The sequence below is a fragment of the Heloderma suspectum genome, chromosome 9 (genome assembly GCF_057233095.1).
Source record: "Heloderma suspectum isolate Gila_16-S chromosome 9, 16-S_ref, whole genome shotgun sequence".
NCBI lineage: Eukaryota > Metazoa > Chordata > Lepidosauria > Squamata > Helodermatidae > Heloderma > Heloderma suspectum.
The window spans coordinates 32,218,233-32,239,422 of NC_139466.1; the positions used below are offsets into that span (position 1 = coordinate 32,218,233).

General features: G+C 45.9%; 1 protein-coding gene across 2 annotated transcripts in view; it reads right to left on the bottom strand.

Moving 5' to 3' along the window:
* TENM1 (teneurin transmembrane protein 1) overlaps positions 1–21,190 on the bottom strand; it is a 438,805-nt gene that overhangs the window by 37,175 nt on the left and 380,440 nt on the right. For both annotated transcript variants that reach the window (XM_084814084.1, XM_084814083.1), the window contains exons 24-25: positions 10,597–11,107; positions 3,312–3,484 (exon numbers count right to left, since the gene is read on the bottom strand). In XM_084814084.1, the coding sequence (XP_084670210.1) occupies positions 3,312–3,484; positions 10,597–11,107 (684 nt within the window). The remainder of the gene's footprint in view (positions 1–3,311; positions 3,485–10,596; positions 11,108–21,190) is intronic.

Sequence of the window (21,190 nt, forward strand, 5' to 3'; positions counted from 1 at the left end):
ACAAAGGTTATATTTATTCATTGTTCAGACAGCGGGAGGCATTGCCATTGCCTGCACTTTTTCATAATTTGAAATCTGCAGGCCTTTTAGGCATACAGGTGTATTGTTATTACATCCAGCGCACGGTATTTACACATTAGCGATACCCTACGTATTGAAGAAAGGTCTTCTGCTTTCAAAGGCATTTTGGAAGTTAAGCTAGCCTTCCAGAGACTTCAGATTTACTACCTTTGAGGTGCTGCTCAGATAACAAAGTGGCTAATGCCAAGAAACCCATTGCCTGGGTTTAATGTGCAGTGGAGGTCAAAACTGGTCCTAGTTTAATTAAACAGCTAAAATACAGCTGTAGATGTTGTGCTAACATCATAAACATGGAGGGCTATGAGATAGAAACATTATCGGATTTAAAATGAAATACCTGTTTGAGCTGGAATAGATATGGCAAAGCGTGTGTGTGTGTGTGTGTGTGTGTATGTGCACACGCGCGTGTGTATTTGTCTTCAGCAAAGCAGCATACAGTGCCAGAACCAGAAGGCTGGACAAGTTACACCTTGTTTGGATCCAGCAAAGCAATTCTTATGCTTTTGCAAATCCATTTGGTGACAGCAACTGTCGCTGAGCTGGACCATGGTTGATGAAGGCAGAATATCTGAGGTCATATTGCAATGCTAAATGTATGGATGCACAAATAATGACAACAATTGCCATTCCATTCATTCATGTTCAGAGTGGGTAACACTTGTAAAAGATAAAGGTAAAGGTGTTCCCAGCCAGTCATGTCTGACTCTAGGGGGTGGTGCTCATCTCCATTTCTAGGCCGAAGAGCCAGCGCTGTCCAAAGACGCTTCCGTGGTCATGTGGCCGGCATGACTGAACACCGAGGTGCACGGAGCGCTGTTACCTTTCCTGCTGAAGCGGCACCTATTTATCTACTTGCAATTTCTTGCTTTCGAGCTGCTAGGTTGGCAGGAGCTGGGACTGAAGACGGGAGCTCACTCTGTCGCGTGGCACTCGGGTCTCAAACTGCTGTCCTGCCGACCTTCCGGTCTGCAGTTTAGCGTCTTAAAAACTAAGCCACCGCGGCCCCTGTAAGACTTGTAATGGAGCCCAATCCATAATGGGTTCACAGTCTAAGTACAGCAGAGGAAAGTTCTTGAGGAACAAGAGAGTTAAACGAAATGGAAGATGGAGTTTTCAACAACGTAAGCATTCTAGCTCGAGAGACAACAGTTATTTTGGTACTGGAACAATATTTCAATGTGATCCAGCACAGTGTAGGCTGGTGGCTCCTATGGCAGTATATCTGCTCTAGGTTTCAGTCAGAACCAGTCAGAACTCTAAAGGAGCTATCCAAAGTGCTGAGCCCTAGCCCCAAATGGGTTCAACACCTTAGATAGCCCCTTTAGAGTTCTGACTGGTTCTGACTGAAACAGCCCCACTGATATAGGAACCACCAGCCTACACTGACCCAATATCCTCTTCAGTGCATCATGTCTGGGAGTTTTCTGTCACCAAAACTCCCTCCCTGGAACATCGGAAACTGCCTTAGACCCTGTCAGTCCATCAGTCCATCTAGCTCAATGTCATCCATAGCAGCGGCTCTCAAAGGGTTTTGCACTGGCTCTTTCCCAGCTCTTCTTGGAGATGCCAGGGATTGAACCTGGGGCCTTCTGCATGCAAAGCAGGTTCCCTACTCACTGAGCCATCAGACAGCTGAACATCTGGGTGTCCTGTGCATGGCTTAGTGTGCGTAGGGAACTAGTTGGATACTTAAGAGTGTAGAAAACCCAAGCTGAGTGGTTATCATTGGCTAAGAGAAATTTGGCTTTTCATGGAAAGCGGGGTGGAGGGAGGGGAGGGATGAGGTACATTGTTCAAAAGGAGGGTCAACTAGAAAATGCTATCCCCATTCTTGAATTATACTGATAAGTTAATAACCTGACCCTAGTAGTTACTATATATAGTAGGCCATCATTTAGGGGGTTCGGGGCTGCGTTCCCAGGTGGGAAAGTGGACAAGCAATGCATCCTGGGAGGGGCCAACCCCCGCATTCACACAAATACACAAAGAGCCTCCCCCCCCCCAGCAATCCCAATGTCACCAAGAAGTAACATGGAAACAGCTATCTTGGCTGCACTGGGATCAAGGCCTTCCCCCAGTGATCCTAATCAACAGCCGTAGTTAGCGGGAAGGGCTATAGCTCAGTGGTAGAGCACCTGCTTTGGAAGTAGAAGGTTCCAGGTTTGATCCCTGGCATCTCCAGGTAGGGCTAGGGAAACATTCCTGCCAGAAACCCCAGACAGCCTCTGCTAGTCTGCGTTGAAGATATTGGGCTAGTTGGACCAATGGTCTGACCTAGTATAAGGTAGCTTCCTATGGTTACTGTTCTCCTGCTGATGGCTGATCCGTGAGGAAAAGCGGGCAGAGCTCTCCGAGGCTCTGGGGGACATGCAGAGCAGCCAAGGGCAGCACACGGCCCACCAGGCACAAGTTGCCCACCTGTACTATATAGTCACATTTGTAATATTTTGACCACCTAATGCGAAGAGAAAACTCCCTGGAAAAGACCCTGATGCTGGGAAAGACTGAAGACAAAAGGAGAAGGGGACGGCAGAGGATGAGATGGCTAGATAGCATCACCGATGCAATGAATATGGACCTGAGCACGCTCTGGGAGAGAGCGCAGGACAGGAAGGCCTGGCGTGCTGTGGTCCATGGGGTCACGAAGAGTCGGACACGACTGAACGACTGAGCAACAACAACAACAGTGACACTCTGTGACATTTCAATGGCATTGCAAGTTGACCTAGGATGTTGTACTAGTGTTATGTACTAGTGTACTAGGTCCTGGTGTTATGGACCAGCTCTACTATATTGAATAGTTGCCACTGGCAATTGTGTCACACTTTTCTCTCATTGACCTCTGGCAGATCTTAGGCTGATGAGTGTGTAATTTCCTATGTCCACTTAAAAAAATAAAAATAAAAATGGTGTTACACTGGTGCCCTTCCAATCCTGTAGTAAGGAGGCCAGTTTTTAGCAACATTCTGTGTGCTTATCTCTCTCCCATTAAGATCAACGAGACTTATACATGCTTAACATTGACTGGATGAAACTCAGTGTTAAAATAAAAAGAGCAAAACCTGTTTGATCAGTTCTTTCTTGTACATGTAACTTGTTACAATAATCAAGTCAGTACTAACATATCAAGCCAAAGAAAACAGAGACAGGGCTTTTCTAAATGTATCCAGCAAATGTAGAAACTGCAAGAGATCAAATATAATCCCCCCACCCCAATTTACTTTTGTTACCTTGTTTTAATGTGTAAATAGTAGAAGTAGCTGAAAAGTTTGTTGCTGTGATCACATTTTCCTTATTTGAAGTGTTGATTTCAACTCGCATCAGTTTTTCAATGTCACTATGGTAACTGCTGACCTCACCAGTCGGAAATGTTGCATTGGTTAAGTGACCATCAGAGTCATATCTGGGAGAACAAAAAAGGTACATATAAACACAATAGAAGATACACTGCGTGGACAAATTTTTGTGAAAAGAAAAGGGGGCAATAATCCTATTTAGGCTGCATACAGATGTATATATTGTGATATGAGAACTTGTTGTGGATCTGCATTCACCCCTTTTTGTCCAGACATACAACCTTCCTAAGATAATTGGGTTCAGGCGCAGCCAATTCTTCCTGTTTATAGCCTGAAGCCAGCTATAGAGTGCCGATTGGTTGGCCCTTGTGACAATCACAAAGCCATCCCCCTTCCTTCCTCTGCACCCAACCACCTGTGCAGAGTGCTAACTGGCTGACCCGTAATAATGACCAGAAAGGTGTTGCCCTCCGTCCTCTTTCCCAGACTTACTGGGTTGTAGCCAATGTTAGTCTGACTGAATTCCCATTCACTTAAATGGGTCTACTCTAAGTAGGACTAACACTGGATACAATCCATCTGCTGTATGTAAGCTGCTCTGGGAACCTTTGGGGCTGAAAAACAGTTAAAAAAATACACACGAATGAACAAACAATCACATACATAAATACATACAGTCCTGGACTGTGAATCTTTTTGTTCCTATGTGGGTTGTGGTTTCTGAGGCCTTCTGGATAAAATGTAATTCTATCAAAGTGATCTGTCAGGTGTGGTACCTGGGCCTGAGAAGCTGTTTGTCAGGAGGGAGTTCCTCCTCCATGGCAGAAGGGGACAGCAGGGAGGGAGGGAAAGAGCCGCCTCACTGATAGTTGGGATTTGTCCATTGGGAGCAGGTGGTTAACCTGAGATAGAGAAGGCAGTGGATTCAATCTAAGCCTCTCCTTAGCCCTATTCAGGCATGATGTTGAACAGAGTACAAGCAACATGAGTTCGAGGGATGGGCCCAGCCATGCTCCCTACATCCTTGCATGTGCTGGCCCCATCCTCTGAGTCCCCAACCTTCCTGTGTTTCATGCAGGCTTTTACTCGTGTACAAGCAAACACAAGCAGAACCATTTGCGTGATCAGGAACCCTGATAAAGCAGGGTTCCTGGTCTCATGGAGGCTTCTACTTGTGTTCAAGTGAACTTGAGAGGCAGCCATCTTCAACCATCCCTGTCCAACATGGAGAGGATGGGGAAGAAGGGGGCGGAGTTGGCATGCATGGCCCTGTCCCTCTTATGTGTGTTGCTTGTATCCTGTTGAGCGTAACACCTGAACAGGGCTCTTGTCTGACATGTATCAACTTGTACTATCCATTAAATGAGCCCAGGCTAGTGTAACTATCTTGGGTAGGGGTGTTGAACCTCTTTCAGCTTTAGGGCTGGATTCTATTTCAGAGAAACTCTCATGGGCCATGTTCCAGTGGTGGGTGGTGTCAAAGGCAAGAGATATGGAGTAAAAACCACCAGCATATTTTAGTTTAAAGCCCTGACTGCCAATAACTAAGCCTTAGGAGAGGCATTTCAAACTTTTAGAATTGGGGGGGGGAATTGCACAAAAGTCAGGTAACCACCAAACGACAGTAGTAGAGGGAAAGGGAGTATGGCCATGTGGGGAACCCTGAAGGACTGTATTTGAACCCCGGGCTTGTGGTTCTGCACCCCTGATCTAGGTATGGTAGCAAGTTTGTTTCCTTTGCTCTTGAGTATATAGATATTTTGTATGTTGAGCCTTATTTTCCATCTGTAAACCCTAGGGACCCCTTCATGGATCACTGCCTTGTTGTGGCCAAGGGGCTTGCGTAACTCAGTGAAGCCATAAGCTATGCCATGCAGGGCCACCCAAGATGGACAGGTCATGGTGGAGAGTTCTGACAAAATGTGGTCCACTGGAGAAGGAAATGGCAACCCATTCCAGTATTCTTGCCAAGAAAACCCCATGGAACGTATCACAAGGCTAAAAGATATGACGGCGGAAGATGAGCCCCTCAGGTCGGAAGGTGTCCAATATACTACTGGGGAAGAGCAGAGGGTATTTCCAAGTAGCGCCAGAAAGAGTGAAGCGGCTGGGCCAAAGCCGAAAGGACACTCAGCTGTGGATGTGTCTGGTGGTGAAAAGAAAATCCGATGCTGTAAAGAACAATATTGTTTAGGAACCTGGAATGTCAGATCAATGAATCAAGGTAAGCTGGAGGTGGTCAAACATGAGATGGCAAGACTGAACATCGACATCTTGGGAATCAGTGAACTAAAATGGACAGGCAAGGGCGAATTTAATTCAGGTGACCATTATATCTACTACTGTGAGCAAGAATCCCTTAGAAGAAACGGAGTAGCACTCATAGTCAACAAAAGGGTGGGAAAAGCAGTACTGGGGTGCAATCTCAAAAAAGCAGAGGATGAGATGGCTAGATAGCATCACTGATGCAATGAATATGAACTTGAGCACACTCCGGGAGAGAGCGGAGGACAGGAAGGCCTGGCGCGCTATGGTCCATGGGGTCACGAAGAGTCGGACACGACTTAACAACTGAACAGCAACCCTAGGGATGTTGGAGAAATCCACAACAGAATCAAATGAATTTGGATTTCTATTAATGTACTCTGCAGATCCCGGAGCCCACCGGCTTTTCCTAAATCACATGGATTCCATGGATTTGTGGACCAGTTTTTTAACTTTCTGGAATATTATGCAAATTGAGCTGTACAAAAATATGTCAGATAAAAAAACACCAGCCAAAAATGTGCATTTCCCCCATAGGCTAAAGTATGAAAATGCACGGGGGGGGGGGGGAGAGATTTACACATTTGGGCAGATTTGCGCATTTACACAAATTCGGGAAATTGGAAAAAATGCAATTCTGTCAATGAGCAGATGACAGAATGACAATGTGCGTCCCTAGTAAACCCTGCCTTTTTTGGCCTGTGAATCCCCAATTTTGAGTATTTAATGAATCCTGTGGTGTGATTTTAGGGATTCCTCCTTTGCAGGCCTCCCTAACTGTGCCTTATCACATCTTACATTTTTCAGTATAATGACCAAGTAGGTAGTAGACAGCCAACTCCAAGAACTCTTGCATGATTTTGACCTAATCTGCTGGAAACAGGTTCCAGCCCTATGTTTCTTGTGTTCTCGTACACCTCTATTTATTTAAAGAAGACCATTCAGTTCACTAATAGTGCAATCCCATGCGTGCCTACTCAGAAGTAAGGCCCACTGAGTTCATTGGGCTTTACTCCTGGGCGAGTATGTATAGAATCGCAGCTTATGGCTTTCAGGGGAGGCTGGTGGCTCCTATTTCAGTGGGGCAGTGCATCCGCTCTGGGTTTCAGTGACATCAATCAGAACTCTAAAGGAGCTATCCATTGTGCTGAACCTTAGCCCCCAAATGAGCTCAGCACCTTGGATAGCTCCTTTAGAGTTCTGACTGAAACCCAAAGCTGATTCACCACCCCACTGAAATAGAGGATACCAGCCTCTGCTAACAGCTGTCAAACTGACCTCTCTTCTAGTGGGCTGCTATTCATACAGTTTTTAAATGCTGCTCTCATGATTCAAATATGTTTTTTTTTATTGGTACAGTTCATGCTTCATTTTATACACCATCCTGTGCAACACGCTGGAAAGGTGGCATATAAATAATGTGAATAAAAATAATACGTGACTTGTGTGAATTGGCTGGATGATAGGCAGTAAAGATTTTGCAGGGTTCAGTGCTTTCACAAAGCGCGATGCAATGTAGCACAGATGCCACAAGAGGCCGGTCTGTCTCCAGGCAAAAGAAAAGAAGAAAGCGCAGCAATGAGATGATCAAATAAAATGTGTGCTGTTTTGGTCTCGAAGAGTTGCAAATGTTCAAATTGCATTGGGGATCACACGTAGGGTTCCAGACCTTGCCCCCAGGTGTGGAGCTTTTCCAGATGCATGAATGTTCGTCGTAGGCTGTGCACATACCACATCCAACTCCAGGGAGTCTCCATCTGCATGGATTATCCCTTCCAGCCAAGGTTATGCAGAGGGAGAGCTGCACAGCAGGTCAGTGAGGAGCGATGGCAGCTCCTCCGTGCCTCTCAGCAAGAAATCCAGCTGCCAGGCACAAGCTGTGCTGGTTTTTCCTGCTCTAGTTGTGCAGAGAGTCTGGCTAAAGGTCAGGCTGCCAATGGGGAAACCTTGCAGTCTTTACTGGGGATTCATGTACTCACCAGTCTATGTACCAACTGGGCTGAAGCAGAAGTCAGCACTGGAGACTGGTGGCTCCAGTTTCGGTGGGGCCATGCATCCATTCTGGGTTTCATCCAGAACCAGCCAAAACTCTAAAGGAGCTATCCGAGGTGCTGAACCCTATCCCCTGCATAGTTCCTTTAGAGTTCTGGCTGGTTCTGAGTAAAATCCAGAATGATTCACAACCCGCCCCTATTGGAGCCCTCATCCTCCACTGTAGGTGGGAGAGGGTTCGGTTAGCAGTGTACCCTGGCATGCAGTTCTCTTCGATTTCTCTTCCTTCCAGACCCTGGGATGCTCCATGGGGATAAGGTTGCTCCCAGCTGGGCTGTCCCGCTGCCCAAGATCGGCACGTAGCTAGTGCACACCTGTATGCCTGCCCTTCCTCATGTGGGAGGGTTGAAATGTACCCCATTCTCCTTTGCCTGTTCATCAACTGTACTTTCTTTGAGCTTGAGTCTAGGCATCCCCTGTTTAACTAACTTATTTACTCTGTTCGTTGCACTATATTTAGCTCATGCAGCCACCAGTTCTGGGTCATTGCTTAGTAAGGATGTACAGTGCCAGCACCAGGTTTTGAGGAAATCTTGGTAAATAGGCTCAGTGGGCCACTTCCCCTGGGTGAGCCCATTTCCAGCTTTCACAGGGCCCTTGGGCAAGTTGCCTAGAGTGGGCTCCATTGGCCAGTCAATCACCCACTCCCTCTGGACCCAGTCTGCTCAGAAGGTGAGAGCAAGGCAATTGCTCTTCTTCTTTCTCTTCCTCTTGCCACTGCTCAAGCTCTCAGAAAAGGGCAGGTGAACAGGCAGAGGCATCAAGGAAGAAGAGGAGCAGGGCTAGACAGCTATGAGTGGCCCTGCAGCTGGGGTGTGGGCCTCACCAAGCACCCAACGATGCCCCCCCCCTTGATACTGGGCCTGGGGGGACCCATCTCTGTGCCACTGCCCCATCAACTTGCCTCCTTCCCTCTTCCAATCTACACCAGAAAGTGAGGGTAAGGCAAGTGGAGTAGGGTGGCCAGTTATACATCAGCAAAAAAAGGAGACAAAAGGAGACACAGTTTTGCATTAAAGTTGCATATGCTAATTTATATACATACATAAAAATGCCAGCCCTGAGGTTGTCAGTCTGAAGACCTCTACTATCTTCTAGTCACCTTATTTTACAAACGTGGATTAGTTTGGCAGAGGGTGATAAGAGGACAGGGAACCTTTAATAGCTGTGTAGGCACCAGAATGTTGGCAGGTCAGGATAAAATGGTGTGTGTGTGTGTGTGTGTGTGTGAGAGAGAGAGAGAGAGAGAGAGAGGGAGAAATCAACAAACAAACAAACCATGTATGCCATGTAGAGTGCTTTGGAGGAACGATGGAATAAAAATATAATAAATACGAAATATATGAACTTCAGGAGTTATTACTTGCTGAATTATCCACTTCTAAACAACCCGAGAAAGTAGAAGTCAAATCCTGTCTTCGGCTGCATCAGGTCTCCTGGTACGTTGAGAGCACCAGTAAAACGCTGTGAACCACAGACCATAAATTGACCAGACATCTTGAAACAAAGCTGACACCTTCCATTGATTTTCCTACTCCAGCTCAATCCTTCCTCTCATGGCAAGCTTAGGGACACGATGGCAGAAATGGACTGGACAGGCAAGGAAGGTTTGCAGGCCTGCATGCATGTCTATGCAGAAGTAATTCCCACGGAGTTCAATGGGACTTTGAGTTCCAGGTAAGTATGTATATCATTGCAGCCTTAGAAATATGTATTACGTCAGAAAATATGTTTACAATATGTCTTGAAATGGGAAGTTTCAAAGGACTTTGTTATAAATAATTCACAGATGAGGACAGAAACAAGATGGAATGGCCATATGGGCGAACACATGCAAAAATTACAGCAGGGGAAAAAACAACACATGATTAATAAGGCAGATAATAAGCTGTAGCACACATGAATTCCAGTGGACTGTTAGAATATCTTAAAAGAGCTTGTGCAAAGCCTGGCACAGGAGTTTGCACAAATGGAAGGACTCCTCTGGGTTTGGGGTCTCATACAATGCTCTTCTGCTAGATTGGAACCAGTCCTGGAGTGAGCCAAAGAGGCTTTCAACTGCTGCAACCTTCCCCAACCTTGAGCCCTCCAGATGTAAGAACAACAGAAGAGCCCTGCTGGCTCAGAGAAGGGCCCATCTAGTCCAGCATTCTGTTCACAGTGGCCAACCAGCTGCCCATAGGAAACCCACAAGCAGGGCTTGAGTGCAACAGCACCCTCCCACCCTTGGACTGCAACTCCCATCTGACCTAGCCAGCATGGCCACTGGCTGAGGGGCTGGGAATGATGGGGATTGTAGTCCAACATATCTGGAGGGCACCAGTTTGGGGAAAGCTACACTAATAAAAGCCCCTGGCTTTGTTTTTACAAATGAAGCCTTGAATCTTTGGAAGCTAAATTCTTTGTCCCAAATCATTCTTGATACTCTTCCCATGTTCTCGCAGAAGGGAGGTGCATACACAGTCCTGTGTGTTGCAGCAGAACTAAAATAGCTGAAAACAACAAAAAAGTGTGCCCTTAACTTGGACTCCCACCAGTTGCACTCTCTGATTAAAACTGGCTCCTACCCAATGAATCAACTTAAGCTTTAGTGGATGAATCTACAAATCAAATGGATTAAAATTTACAGTCTCCTATAATGAAAAGAAGTATAATCATACCTTGGTAATTTCTGGACATTTCAGGCATTTCCACTTGTTGCTTTTTTTACACAATGCATTCTAGGCTTTTTGAATGAATGATGTTAGATAGCATGGCATAAACTTTGCAAATCAGGTAGCACTATCGATAAAATGGCTTTGGAGAGGGCGGGGGACACATCCCCACTTTGCAAGCCAATCAGTTGCCATCACAAGGCTGCCATATAACACAGACTGGGTAAGAAAGTTCTAAAGTCACTTACTCATACACTGTTGTCCATCCGTACTCATTACTTTTGGTTGCTAGAAGACCTGTTGTGCCAGGATAAGTCATTAGGGCTAAATTGTAGCCTTGGGCATAAACTCTTTTGAGGATTCCATTGCTACTTATGGTCAGCCAGTAGAACTGGCCTCCAGGCGTCACCAGCCAGAGCGGCAAACCACTGGCATCTCTGCGAACATGGACTGAATTCCCATTGCTGTTGGTAATGGTGCCAAGATCACCTTCCCCATTGTATGTGAAATTGTACATGAAGTCCCGTGTAATGAGGTTGAGCGTGTGCAAGTGAGTCCCATTGCTGGTGAACTGATACAGTTCCTGGTCTGCTGGGGATGCAATCTCATAAATATTCATGTCATTAAGATGAGCCTTATTCCGACTGACTGCACGGATGCGGATGTTACCGAGGTCAGCTATGTACAAGGTGCCATCGGGAGATACAGCTAAGGAAGAAGGAGCTTTCAGCTTTGCATCTTTGGCATACCCACCATCACCTGAAAAATGGCAGAGAACAACGTATTAATCCACATTTGATATGGCTAGCCAATCAAAAAGGAGGAGTCACATTCTATCTTCTTCTTCATCATCATCATCTTGTAAGAGGAATGATAAACCAATTATTTTTCTTCCAATGAATTTATGTCCCATTATCTAAAACAAGTGCAATTTTTAATCAGTAGAAAATGAAGATTAACTAGTGAGATACAGGTACAGTAATAGTGCTACATCTACACTCCTGCTAGCTGGCAAAACTCCTACATTTTATGATGTCAGGGCACAAGAAGGTAACAGCCAAAAATGTTCTTTTTGATGGTGGACAGTGATTTCTTGAATCAAAATCCATTCATACAGTAATGGGAATATATTCATAAGCTAAACTATGTTATGGTTCACTAAGGGAGCAATCCTATGCCCCCTAGACATTGTCTGAGAGGCTATAGGATACTGGGGATTCCCTTTTGTGATTTCAGAGAAAGCACCCCAACCTCGGAAGGGGGAGTCAGAGATCCGCCCCCCTCCACCAACCCCTTGCAGCCGGCATGGAAAGAACTGTGCTGGCTGCCATCCGAGGTTGGAAAAGTGACCTTGGAGAGGGGGAAAAGTGGGTGTTCCAGTGGGCAGGGAGGGGAGGAGACTGGAGAGGCCAGGATAAACCTGTCTTGAGCCTCTTCCAGCCTCCTTCCCTCCCACTTGAAGCACCATCACTAGACGGGCAAAAATGTCCACCTAGTGAAAAATGCAGGGCAGGAGGAAGGGGTGGAAAAGATAACCTCTGCCACTCCTCCCACCCTACATTGGATCAGAAGTCTCTAAGTTCAGGGCTTTCTGATAATTGAGAGCACAATTGATAGGGTTGCACCCTAAGTCCAACAAACCTTATATATAATTATTTAAAATACAGGCTAATGGTGTTTGCTTTGGGATGGCAGAATTGCATTCTTTGACATGCCTGTCATCAACTATAGCACTGTATACTCTCTTGGCCATTTAGTAGCTGCCTATCACACAGCTTTTTCCATCAATGCAGGACTGTAATGAAAGAGTGAGAATGAAAAATTTTCTATGCCATTAAGATTTTAAAGTTCCAAATAAATAAAAAAGTGGATGCACAGAGGGATGCCGTTCTGGGCAGCACCAGCAAGGAACTGAAAACTAGATCAGCAGCCATTTTGAGTCTTATTGCTGTAAGAGTTGCATGGTCATGAAGTAAAGCTGGTTAGTTCCATGCATCTTTCTCCCATGGTATCATTTAGCAATCTGACTATTTTTGCGATCATATCCGCATGTTTAACATAATGCACTTTAAACTTGTCCTGAATCACTACACACCTGACCAACCCATCTCTAGGCAGACCTTTTAAAACGACACATGCTGCAGATTATAGCCATGGTTGGGAAAGTTAATCATCTTATATTCTATGTAATTAATCATCCCTATTCTGATGTGATGCCGGATGGGACCTAGGTACCCTAAGCTATATCATTTGCCATTCACCATAAAGGATGAACAGCTTCTGCTAAATGAATGCCGACGTACAGTCAGGGCTAGAAATATTGGGACAAGGATAACTGTTTTGGCAGTTGGCCTCTGTACACCACCACATTGAAGTTGAAAGGAAACACACCCAGATGGGAGCAAAATCAGGACTTTCAGCTGTAATTCAAGGGGTGTGACAAAAGTAGGGCACTAACCATTCAGGAAGTACAGCCAGTGGCATACACACACCCCATCGTTGGTGGCTCATAAGTAAAGGAACCAATCAACATCATTTCAAACTTAAGGATTGCCTTTAAAACCAGGATGAAAATCCTTTGCAGTCAATGACTGCCTGAAGTCTGGAACCCATGGACATGACCAAATGCTGAGTTTCCTCCCTTGAGATGCTTTGCCAGGCCCTCACTGCAGCTGCCTTCAGCTGCTGCTTGTTTGTGGGTCTTTCTGCCTTCAGTCTTGTCTTCAGGAAGTGAGAAGCATGTTCTATTGGGTTGAGATCAGGTGACTGATGTGGCCACTGAAGAACATCCCACTTCTTTGCCTTGAGAAACTCTTGGGGAGCTTTTGCTGTATGTTTTGGGTCATTATCCGTCTGCAAGATGGAGCGGCGTCCTATCAGTTTGGCAGCATTCGGCTGAATCTGAGCAGAAAGTATAGCCCTATACACCTCAGAATTCATCCTGCTGCTTTTATCAGCAGTCAGGTCATCAAGAAACACCAGTGACCTGGTTCCATTGGCAGCCATACATGCCCATGCCATAACACTGCCTCCACCATGTTTGACAGATGATGTGGTATGCTTTGGATCATGAGCTGTTCCTTTCCTTCTCCATACTGTTCTCTTCCCATCATTCTGGTACAAGTTAATCTTGGTTTCATCAGTCCAAAGAATCTTATTCCAGAACTGGGCAGGCTTTTTTTAGGTGTTTGCTGGCAAAGGTTAATCTGGCCTGTCCGTTCTTGAGCGTTACCAGTGGTTTGCACCTTGTTGTGAAGCCTCTGTATTTACATTCATAAAGCTGTCTCTTGACTGTAGATGTTGACAATGACATGCCTACCTCCGCAAGAGTGTTCTTGACCTGGCTAGATGTTGTGAAAGGGTTCCTCTTCATCCTGAGCAGAATTCTGTGGTCACCCACTTTAGTTATCTTCCGTGGTCTTCTAGGCCTTTTGCTGTTGCTGAGCTTGCCAGTTAATTCCTTCTTTTTCAGGATGTTCCAAACTGTTGTGTTGGCCACTCCCACTGTTTTTGCTATCTCTCTGATGGGTTTATGTTGTTTCCTCAGCCTAATGATGGCCTCCTTCACTCGCATGGACACCTCTTTGGACCTCATGTTGGGAGTTCCAATGAACAGCTACCAAATGCAAATGTAACACTCAGAACGACCTCCAGGCCTTTTATCTGCTTGATTGGTCATGGGGTACCCAGGAAACAGGCCACACCTGGCCATGCAGCTGCTTGTCAGCCATTCATTCCATTACTTATGAGCCACCAACGATGGGGTGTGTGTGTGCCACTGGCTGTACTTCCTGAATGGTTAGTGCCCCACTTTTGTCCAACCCCTTGAATTACAGCTGAAAGTCCTGACTTCACTCCCATCTGGGTGTGTTTCCTTTCAACTTCAATGTGATGGTGTACAGAGGCCAACTGCCAAAACAGTTATCCTTGTTCCAATATTTCTGGCCCTGACTGTATGTCATTTATTAATTTTGTTACATTTATATCCCGCCTTTTTTCCTCTTGCAAGGAACCCAAGGCAGCTTACATGATCCTACTCCTCTCCATTTTATCCTTGAAACAACCCTATGAGGTAGGTTAGTCTGAGAGTCAGTGCCTGGCCCAAAGTCACCCAGTGAGCTTCATGGCCGAGTGGAGACTAGAACCTGGATCTCTTGAGTCCTAGTCCAACACTCCAATCACTACACCACACTGGCTGTCATGTGGAAGGAGCACATGGAAGAGGCAAGGCCATTTGGAACACATTTCCTCATAAAGGCTTAGGGTGGCCATGTGACCTCTTTTACAGAGGATAGTCCTCTATTTGAAGGACTGCCAGAGGACAGTCCTCTGTTTAAAGGCATCCTCTGTTTGAAAGGCTGTCCCCGGCCCCATTCTATTTTAAAGGAAAGGAACATATAGGAATGGCTGTCCATCCGCAGTTAGCACCTGTGCAGCAGAATGAATTGGCACACACAAAAGGTCAGCTGGCCACAGTCTTTTGCACGCTGGTGAGACGTGCTGTATTTCTTTTTAAATTCTAATCAATATTTCTAAATTTGCATCAATACATATAAATCAGCACATGCAAATGTTATGCAAATGCCTGTCCTCTTTTTTTGGTGATGCATTTCCCCTTTTTAAGTGATTCGTAAGTAGGGATGGGGGAGAATTTCTCCCTGAAACTTCGGGGGGCCAAGTGCCAATGTATTCGGCCCCCCGAAGTAGTTTCGGGGAAAAATTATCCGCACCCCCCGGCCCCGCACCCCCCTCGGGATGGGACTTACCTTTCCCGAATGTCGCTCCCGGTGGCAGGTCGCAGCGGCGGTTCAGCAGGGCTTCGACAGGGGCGGGGGAGGCAGCCAGTCTTTTGACCGGCTGCCGCTGCCGCCATTCCAAGAAAAGTAAAAAAACAAACAAACGCCCCCGTGATAGGCTACGTGACGATTTACGTAGCCTATCACGGCTGACTTTGCAGATCTAGCCGTGACAGGCTACGTAAATCGTCACGTAGCCTATCACGGGGGCGTTATTTTTTAAAAAAACTTTTTATTTCGCGGCCGGGCGAGGCGAGGCGCCTCCTCCCCGGCCTGAATTTCGGCCGGGCGAGGCGGGAAGCCTCCCCCCCCGGCCTGAACTTCGGGGGGAGCAGCGAAGCGCCTCCCCCCCACCGCGAAGCAAGCGGCGAGACCAGGTAAGTGACTTTCGTGCACCCCTATTCGTAAGTGGCCACCCTACGTGTATACACAGATAGGCTTTCAGTGCATGATCCTTCATTTTTGTAGGGCACAGAAAACGCACTGAGAGACTACCCTTGTTGAAGTCAGTACAGGTGGGCCTCTGTGCAGAAGTGATGATCCATCGATGGAGCTCACAGGCAGCATCAGCAAAGATTATCCCAATTCCTTTTCCATACGGACATTTCTACCCACTTTGACTGTCTGCACAGGACTTGGAATTTCGTGTGACATTAATCTCACAAAACGAATTCAGTGATCCTTTCTACTATCAGACAAACCCGTTAGTAGAAATCCGTCCTATCAGATGCCAAAGGATTCTTCATGGTCCCCCTTGCTGTTTGAACAATGTGCTTTTGCAGTCCCGAAAACCTATCTCTCATTTACAGAGAAACTAGAGAGAAGCCATTCACGCAATTCCCAGTTGCATGGAAACCTTTTCAAAAGTAAAGTTCATGAGCAGGAAACCCGCCCCCCCCCCAATCTGTATCGGACTCCTACCATGAAGGATGGGGGGTGTGTGTTTCTAATCCTTTGCCCCTCACTGCAGTCCTGATCCAGATTGGGCCCTCCATGGCTGGTTTTTGCACTGGAAGAAAATAAATGCTGGGGCCTGATCCACATAGGGACTGCAGCAGGGGAGGGGCAAAGGGTTAACCCCTCCCCCTATCTGCCATTCCAAGGTCCCGATTGCCCCACCCCACACACCCCTGCAATTTGCTTTTTAAAAGTCATTAACATCATTGCAAATTGCATGACGCATTTTACATCTAGTTGGCCCTACATCTGCTCATTCTTATTGCTGTTGGGTTTGATACTTTGACCAAACTGTCAAAAATAATGCCATTGCTCCCATCTCCTCTTTCTAATGATGCTGTCTGAACATGAGCATTACACTGGCATACAAGAGGCATACTAATTTCAGCATGCTAGTGATATCCAGACTGGCTAATTGTCTCATTTTTGCCCACTAACAATTCAATCCAATTCTACAATTATGATAATGTGGCTCATCCTGACCTAAAATCTGTTTTGCAGCATGTTATCTGTGCCCTGTGCAAGAGGTATTGCATTGCACAGTAGAGATGATGCCTGCATTCATGTTGCCAGTAAAACTGTCCTCCCATATCATAGGATCATCTCTCTCTCTCTCTCTCTCTCTCTCTCTCTCTCAAATCATCTGCATTTTGAAAATGCAAACACCGACTACCAGAATAAGGACTGAAGTGGAAGTGTCAAACTTCGAAAAGAGCAGCCTAGCATTTATTAACGTCACAGCTTGAAATGGAATTTCATCCATCCCCAATTCTGTGCTTTTTCCCTTTCAAAAATCCAAATTTCAAAACTTTCATGGGCATTGCTTCTTTGTTTGTCTGCTTGCTGAGGTCTTTCAGCAAGATAGTCTTGCAAGAGAGATAATCTGTTAACACCAAGCCGAGAAGGGTCAGTAGGTCTGCAGCCAGGGTGAGAATCTTGACTCAAGAAGAAGGTAGGCTCCTGCAGGTGATATGAGGCCACCACTATCAGTCTACCATACAACAGACTAGTACAGTGTGCCAGAAGCACAAACGAAGAAACAGAGATAGGGGCAGAGCCAATAATTCAAGCACATAATCTCTTCCACAGACTACACATCAAATCAATTTATTGGTGCGAGCTGCCTTGGGAGGGCTTCTGCCCTGAAAGGTGGCCAAGAATGTTTAAAAATAAAAAAGAAAGTAAAATGTAGCATATTATCAAGGAATTAACTGATTGTAAAATGGGCAGGTTTTTTTTCCTAGCCTATCTTTAGAAGGTTTGCTGATTTTACTGATGGAATACACTATTTTTTTATTTTTCTAAACATTTCTATTATTTTTAATTAACCCAACACAAGTAACAGGTCACATACTGAGAAACTAACTCAAGTAAAAGGTTTGCTATGGAGACCCCAAGATAATAATAACTAGAGAGTCTGGGACACTCTTCAAAATAACTGGGCACCCTGTGCCTGCCCTTCCCTACTCTCCTGAATTCCACCCCTTTGTGACACAACCCTGTGTGATACCTATTTTCCATAGGTTCCATATTTATTGACAATAAGGAAATGGTCTTTCTGAAATAAAGATTAACTTTATTCAGTGTTCATTAATTGTAATAACAGAAAATTATGATTTTGTTCATCCATTGGAAAGTGGTAATTAACTCATGCAGTTCAGTTAATTTAAGGTAAGGAAGAATTCTGCCTCTTACTTTCAGGGGAGGGTTTTTGGGTCTCGCCTTTGGTGTGAAAGTAGGTATAAGCCCCTACTGGGGTATTTGGTTTATTGGCGGAGGGAGGCATGATTGTTAGGGATTCTCGTTCCGTAACTCTAATCCCTGTCAGGCCACTTTTCTGGATAGCTGAGCTCCTGGGAGAATGTGAGGTTTGTGAAAGAGCCCAAGGTCACTGGCATTACTATAGCATGCTCAGCTTGCCAGTGTCTCTTAAGAGGAACAGGATCATCCTACAAGCCTCCCATCTTCCTGGAGGAACAGATTTGGTCTGCTGTGGGGTGGCACTTCTCCATCCTCCTTGTCCTCTTTCCTTCCAGCATTCACTTCATCTTTCCCCAGCTGTGCCTCTTCTGTATCTCAGAGACATCTGTCGTTCTCTGCTTCTCCTGCTGGTCTCTTTCCACCACACTCTCCCCTTGCTAGCCTCTTCCTGCCTTTTAAGTCCCTGCTCTCTCTCCTCCTCTCCTGCCCTTCCAGAGATGCTACCGAACACCTGAGCCTTGGTCCAACTTCAGGGCTGGTCAGCAGGTCTCTGGTGTGCACATTTCCTTGTTGGGCGCTGGGACCACCATAGGTCTGGGAGTGGGTTTTTGCCAGAGTTTGGAGCTGATCAGATTCCTCCTGATTTCCCTCACAGATAACACCCTGTCTTTAGCTCATCAGTAGAGCTTTGCATCCTCAGCATCTCCACATAAGCCTGGGGAAAATCCCTGCCTGAAACTCAGGAGAGCCATAGCTGCCAGTCAGTGTAGATAATACTGCTTGAGTATTAAGACCAGTGGGCTGACTTGCTATAAGGCTGCTTCTGATGTTCTTAAGAACCACATTTGAAGGAGCTTACTTAATAATACAAGTTTTGTAACAGGTCAGATGAGAGGCAATAACAATGCATGTTTACAACCAAAGACAGCCACCCCTTCCCCACTCTAAACTGTTAGGTTGCACTTCTGTACCTCGTGATGTTTACTGAAGCCATTCACCTCAAGAAGACTAAGCCATCTTGGTTCACAATTGTAGTCTAAACTCACTTTCCACCTTCTAAAAGCCAATATTTATGCATGCCTTTTTAAAGCTGAAACCCAATAATGTTGATTTGCAATGTGTTCAGGGCAGACAAAAGCAATTACTTCTTCATGCAGCACATAATTAACTTGTAGAATTCACTACCCCAAGATGTAGGAGGGAGGGCCACTGGATTAGATGGCTTTTAAAAAGAAAGAAAGATTAGACAGAGCTACTGAGGATGGGAGCATCCACAGCTATTAGCTATAGGAGATCTCCACGTGCAAAGACAGCATCTGACTACCAGATGCTGAGTAGAGCCAGCCCTACCATTAGGCAGAGTGAGGAAATTGCCTCAGGTGGCAGATGCTGGGTGGTAGCAACAACAGCCCCCTGGCCATTCCTTCTGAGTCACCTAGCCACTATCCTCTGTTAGAGGACAGAGCTCAGTCCTAAGCTAGCCTGCTGCCCTCAGGTGAGGTGGAGGATGCTGCCCCATCTCCAATACTGTAGTAAGGTTCAGTGGCCAGTCTAGTTGGTTTCTGTACATGGAATCGAGGTGGATGGGGATCTTGTCCTTTGCCTCCAACAGCAAAGCATCTTGGGCCAGCCCTGTGCTGGGTGCAAACAGGATCGAATAGCTACCATCACCTACTTGTAAGCTTCCAAAGGCAACCTGGCTGGAAAAAGAATGTTGGACAAGGTGAATCTTGCATCAGAAGTCAGCCAGCTAGAACCAGGAGACAACCTCCCTCCACCCTACCCCCTGCAACGTGGCTGTATGCAGCTGTCCCATGTGGTGAGTCAGCAAAGCTGTAAATTGAAGCAAGTTTCCTTGACAGTTATTCTCAGGCTCCACTCACCCCAGCTGTCCACTGGGTCTTCCCAGACAGGAAGGACTCGAAAGGGCTTCCTGTTTGGGCTGAGACTCTTCCTAAGCAACAACACTGTTCCTCACTCTGCTGGGTTTTTCAGATTTGACTTCCAGCTTGGTCTATGTTGAGTGCCAAACCTCTGGTTGTCTTTGTAGTCACACGATGAAGAAGATCTCTTAGTAAATAGGTTCTATTATGCAGTCCAGGGCCAGATCAGCCACGCTTCAAGTTACAGATGTAATCTGCATACAGCAACGCAGAGCTACGTTCTCTAGTCAGTTTTGTGTAGTACTAGAAGCTACCTTTGATGAATACACTATGTTAGGAAGTCACAATGAAAACTGGCACCAGCTGACAGTATGAAACCTGAGTAGCTTTTCCAGTTGCGAAGAGAAAACTCTCTGGAAAAGACCCTGGTGCTGGGAAAGACTGAAGGCAAAAGGAGAAGGGGATGGCAGAGGGTGAGATGGCTAGATAGCATCACCGATGCAATGAATATGGTCTTGAACACACTCCGGGAGAGAGCGCAGGACAGGAAGGCTTGGCGTGCTACGGTCCATGGGGTCATGAAGAGTCGGACACGACTGAACGGCTGAACAACAACAAGCTTTTCCAGGCTCATCCTCATGGAGGGTCTTCTCCTAGGGACCTCTTTTGAGCAGCCAATCCTTTAGAACATGTCCCAAAATTGCTCCTCCCTCCTCACCTGACATCTAATTCTTGGGTCTGTCACTCCCAACTCCTCCCCCACCACAAGATCATGCATTCCCATGGATGGAGAGGCCTCTAGCTGGCTTTGATCCAACTGATTAGCTGGCATCTGGAAAGACTCCTCTCTGCCACTGTTATCCTGCCCTATCTCCTGCAACTTTGGTATCTCCACCACCCTTTCCTCATCTGATTCTGAGTCTGTTCCAACACCTTATTGGATAACTTCTGCCGAGATGTTCGGCCCAATCCTTACAGTCTATCAGCTCTGATTCCCTGGCCCAACTCCCGGCTTTGAAACATTCAGCGCGCTTCACATGCATTGCCAAATTGCAACCCTTACCATAACTTTGTAAGGTTGGTCAGTATTATTATCCCCCATAGTGCTTGAGGGCAGGATTGAGGCTGAGAAAGACTGATTTGCTTAAGGCCATCTAGTGATGACATGGCAGAAGTGTGATTTGAACCAGCTACATCCTGATTCACAGCTCAGTCCCTTAGCCATTATGTTACATCAGCTTTCATTTTCATTTATTTTTTTAACTTTAATTTAATCATATTAATTTCATTTAATAAATTTTTAAAATAAGTTTCTAGTCCTTGTCTTGGAGGCTTATAAAGCATGGAAACTGAGCTTATTTTAAAGCAGGATGGTTGTATGAGCCTGTCATACAGTTTTTGCTTATGTATAAGAGCAACATAGATAATATGAGATGGGTAAGATGTGATAGCTAAGAGAGGCAGAGATTAGCAGGCCTAATACAAGACTGATTCTTTGGGCTTAG